This window comes from Oratosquilla oratoria, chromosome 17, assembly GCF_046742065.1.
Source record: "Oratosquilla oratoria isolate Oo_2021 chromosome 17, ASM4674206v1, whole genome shotgun sequence".
Taxonomy (NCBI): domain Eukaryota; kingdom Metazoa; phylum Arthropoda; class Malacostraca; order Stomatopoda; family Squillidae; genus Oratosquilla; species Oratosquilla oratoria.
This window is the reverse complement of record NC_134793.1, coordinates 2,224,716-2,229,715: the sequence shown is the minus strand read 5'-3', so window position 1 is coordinate 2,229,715 and position 5,000 is coordinate 2,224,716. Positions and strand designations below refer to the sequence as shown.

General features: G+C 34.3%; 1 protein-coding gene across 1 annotated transcript in view; it reads left to right on the top strand.

Moving 5' to 3' along the window:
- LOC143034701 (putative neural-cadherin 2) overlaps positions 1 to 5,000 on the top strand; it is a 160,349-nt gene that overhangs the window by 210 nt on the left and 155,139 nt on the right. Inside the window, exon 2 of the mRNA XM_076201070.1 lies at positions 81 to 252. Within this exon, the coding sequence (XP_076057185.1) occupies positions 81 to 252 (172 nt within the window). The remainder of the gene's footprint in view (positions 1 to 80; positions 253 to 5,000) is intronic.

The following is a 5,000-nucleotide window of genomic DNA, read 5'->3' as shown; positions in this document are numbered from 1 at the left end:
CCAATAATAACAATTGTAATAACGGTAATATTTGATAAATTAAGTAAAACAATATGTAATATTTCTTGCTGTGGTTTCAGACATAGTTGCACAACACTATACCCTTTGTCCAGACCAGACCTTCAGCCTCAGCATCCTCATTTCATCTTCAGCATCCTTATCTCCTTCAGCATCCACATCTCTGCATATCGAACCAGTTATCACCACCACACCTACCTGTTCGCCCTCATCTCCACAAGTCTTTTCCACAAGGTCTCAGCCTCCATCCAACTCAGCACTTGGCTTCCATTCAGTTCACTTCTTCCTCAGCTTCAGTTTTTATGTTTCAACACTTGATGTTCTTTCCTCTTCCTTTGCGATTTTTCTTATTATTCGAACAGATTCCTTTTAGTTGTTTGTCTTCCCATATTCATTTGGAATGTGTCTTTTTTTTACTTCTCTATTTTACTTGCATTCTTATGGTTACACATACACACACTATATACATGTACACATATACATACTCATACACGCACGCACGCACACACACACACACACACACACACACACACACACACACACACACACACACACACACACACACACACACACACACACACACACACACACACACACACACACACACACACACACACACACACACACACACACACACACACACACACACATATATATATATATATATATATATATATATATATACATATATATATGTATATATATATATACATAATATGATTGTGTGTGTGTGTGTGTGTGTGTATGTATATATATATATATGTATATATATATGTATGTATGTATATAGATATACATATATATATATGTATGTTACGTATATCATTCTGTGGAGTAGTAGATATAATTTTTAGATAGCCAGAACATGTTTTTATACCTAGTGCTTTCTCAGTAGTAGGTAAGACTCTAAAGCCTTATTTGTTGTATGGGGATTATATGCTGTGGTTGGGGATTTTGGTGGGTAATTGGATAGCGTCGTCAGACATGCCTGTTGTCCTATTGGTTGGTGGGTGGCGTATACAAGTATTCATTATCTCGTTTTCATTGGGAAATGATCTCCTAATACTCGGCTGGATTTTTAATTCCTCGAGCTGGACATTCATTCCCGGGAATACTTCCTTATTCTATAAAACCCCTAGGATCGGTATTCGTCGTGGTCTTTATTTTAATCTATAATTTCCGTAAACTGTGGAAGGTTTTCCTTCCTTGACTTCGCTTAATGGACTTCGCTATGGTGGTTCATAGAAGCTCGTGAGGTTAGGTGGTATGACAGACGACGTCAGAGCCTCATGGTGGTCATGCCGATATAGGCAATGAAATGAGTTGCACAGTCCCCATGTTTGCAATATGAAAAATTGAAGAAAAAAAAATTGAAACTCCTGGAAGGTCTGCTCAGTGTTGTTCCTCAGCAATAGGGTCGATCTTTTTTTCTGATAAATTACCCGGTTAATTCTGGTGCTCGCTTCAGTGGGTTTAATGGTTCTCCTTATAATTTATTGTATTATCCTCTCGTCCTCCTTGTATGCAGTGGAGAAGATTTATAGAACATGTTGAAAATATGCTCGTTTGTTACTGGTTTATAATCCTGGTGCCAATTATCCATGATATTCTTGGCCACTCTTTCAGTACCTTTATTACTAAATCCGTTGTTAATGAGGACTTAAATTGCTATATTCAACTCAAGGTGTACATATTTCCAGGTATTATAATGGCCAAGACGTCGTCGTACATACGCACTAATTATTTCTTCCTCTTCACAGCATACTATATATAGAAATATTAAGGTTACTGCCTATAGAAGGCAATATTATTCTAAGAGAAAAACAATACGCCAAGAAGCTTTTTCATAACAAGCATATATATATATATAATATATATATACGTATACATATATACATATATATACATGATAATAAGAACACGGGTACGTGTGTTCACTTATACAAAGTAGACCACTTATACTTTTTGCACTGAAGTTGTAATATACGAAAGCGCTCTGCTTCGTTAGTTTTTTTTTCAAGTGGTCTACTTTCATATATATACATACACACATATATGTATATATATATATATATATATATATATATATATGTATATATATATAATTATATATATATATAATATGAATGTTCCCCAGTGCACAGATATTGTGTATATACATATATATATTTATATACAAATATATATACATATATGTATATTTGTACATGTATATATACATATATATATATATATATATATATATATTTACATATATGTGTATATATATATATTTACATATATGTATATATATATGTATATATATACATATGTGTGTGTGTGTGTGTGTGTGTGTGTGTGTGTGTGTGTGTGTGTGTGTGTGTGTGTGTGTGTGTGTGTGTGTGTGTGTGTGTGTTCCAAAGTATCTTGCATATCTTGTTAACTTTGTGTTGGTGGTCATGGACATCAAACATGGGCTCACAATCACATTTTACTGTATTCTTTTCCTTTTCCCTCCTCTTCTTCATTATCTTCTTTTTGCCCTTCTTCCTAACCTTCTCTTCCTCCTGCTATTTTTCCTCCTATTTTTCCTGCTTCTTGCCATCCTCATTTTACCTTTACTATTTCTCCTCTTCTTTCTCTTCCTTCTCCTCTTATTTCTTTTCTTCTTCCTTCTCCTCTTCTTCCTCCTCCTTTTCCTTCTGCTCCTTTTCCAAGCTTTCCTCCTTTCCCTTTTTCTCTTCTATATTTTCCTTCTCTTAAAACTCCTCTTCATTTTCTCCTTTCTCAGACTTTTTCTTCTCCTCTCCCTCCTCCTCGTTCTTTTATACTTCCTCCTCCTGTTCTTCCTCGTCTTTTTTATCCTCCTTTTCCTGTTTCTTCATCTCCAATTCTTGTTTCTTCTTTTATTATTTTTCCATATTCCAATTTCTCCTCTTCATTTTCATGTTAAGATACTTTATTTTTTCCTTCGGTTTCTTCCCGATGTAGACAAGATTTTATTGCTTATTCCTTCACGCTTCCCCTTCAGATTTCATTATTACTATACTTTCCTTTCACTGGAACCAATCTTTAATTTTTTTCTTTCTTTCCCGTTCGCACGCACACTCCATTTTTTTTATTTCGATTTCTTTCCTCCAATTTTTTCTCTTTTATTCTTCTTCCTTCTTCCACTTCATCTTTTTTTTTTCTTCCATTTCTTGACTCTCTACGTGTCCCCCACAGAGGGGCGTGGGAGTAAAACATATCCCTTCTTATTAAACACTTCTCTTGACAACTTCCCCTTGTTCAAAATTCTTCTTGTTTACTTTCATTTTTGTAATTGTTCACGTGTTTATAAGCCTATTCATTTATTTGTTCAATTTATGAATTTATTTATGTTTTCATATTTCTTGTACATAGACACGCATACACATGCATGTACACACACGCACAAACAAGAACGCACACACACACACACACATACACACACACACACACACACACACACACACACACACACACACACACACACACACACACACACACACACACACACACACACACACAACACAACACATTCACACACACGGCCGCACGACACACACACACATACACTACACACAACAATTCACACACACACACAACCACACACACACAATCACACACTCACACACACACCACACCCACACTACACAGAAACAAACCCTACACCACACACACACACACACACACACACACACACATATACACGTATGTATGTATGGATGTATAGTGAGACACCCCTGCAAATACCTAAAATTTGTCCTTCACCTGAATAGGTTTACCTATTTTAGCCAGAATAGAATGAATAAATGAAATATATTGTCACATTAAATCACAAATTTTACTTTCATCAACACTCGTTGTGCAAGATGTCTCGACTGGCCGAATAAAATCAATTGGCGACGGCCAGAGTGGATATTCTATTCATGGATAGAAGCGGTGGTCATAGACATATGGTGAATAAAATTGTGTACATCTTTGCCAAAAGAAATGTAAAAGAAGTATGTAGTACTGGACTGGTTGGGGGTAACCTTTCTTGAAGGCATAATTTTGATTTAACTATCATTGTAATTATTATTATTGTTATTGTAATTTTTATTATACATATATATATGTATATATATATATATATATATATATATATACCAGTACCTGACTCCTAACTCTCCTAGTTCCCCCTTTTTACTTGTATTTAAACTCCTGTTCTGTATATGTAATCTCACTTACCTGAAGATGGTTGGATGACTCAACCGAAAGCTTGTATTTATATTTTGATGTTACAATAACATTATGGATCTGGAAGTATTGGTGTATTGACCTCCCCTCAAGTAATCAAACAAACGATTAGAAAAAATTTGAGAAAATCACTAAGAAGATAGTGGATATTGAAATTAGCTTCTGGTACTTACAATCGAACATGTCTACAAGAAAACTTACTGCCCATATTATACAAAATAATATATAAATTTAAAAACTAAAAATAAAAATATAATATATAAATATATCTATTATAAAAAATATATATATATATATATACATATATATATATATACACATATACATATACAAAATTTTCAATTTCATGAATTATTAGCGAGGTAATTTTTTTTTTTTTTTTTTTAGAATGGCTGTCTTTTTATCTTTATTTTTTGTGAAGTTTTGTCAAAGACCAAATGTATTCATATATGCCTAATGCAATATGTTGTGACCATTTGCTCTCAGCCCGACTTAATTGTTTTCCACCAAAAAGAACGTTCCCCTGTCAGATTAGATTAGCGCTCGTTAAGCTTAATTGCTTAACATTAATCCACATTTGAATGAATGATAAATATTAACTAATGGGCCGCAGTGAGTAGGATGACTCTGATTTGGTCTTCAGGTGACTGCCACTCAGCTAAGCTGTCCAAACAATCAGAATACGGGTGATCACATCCAACACAAAGTCATGATAGTAAACTTCACTGTTCCCGTTTAGGGAA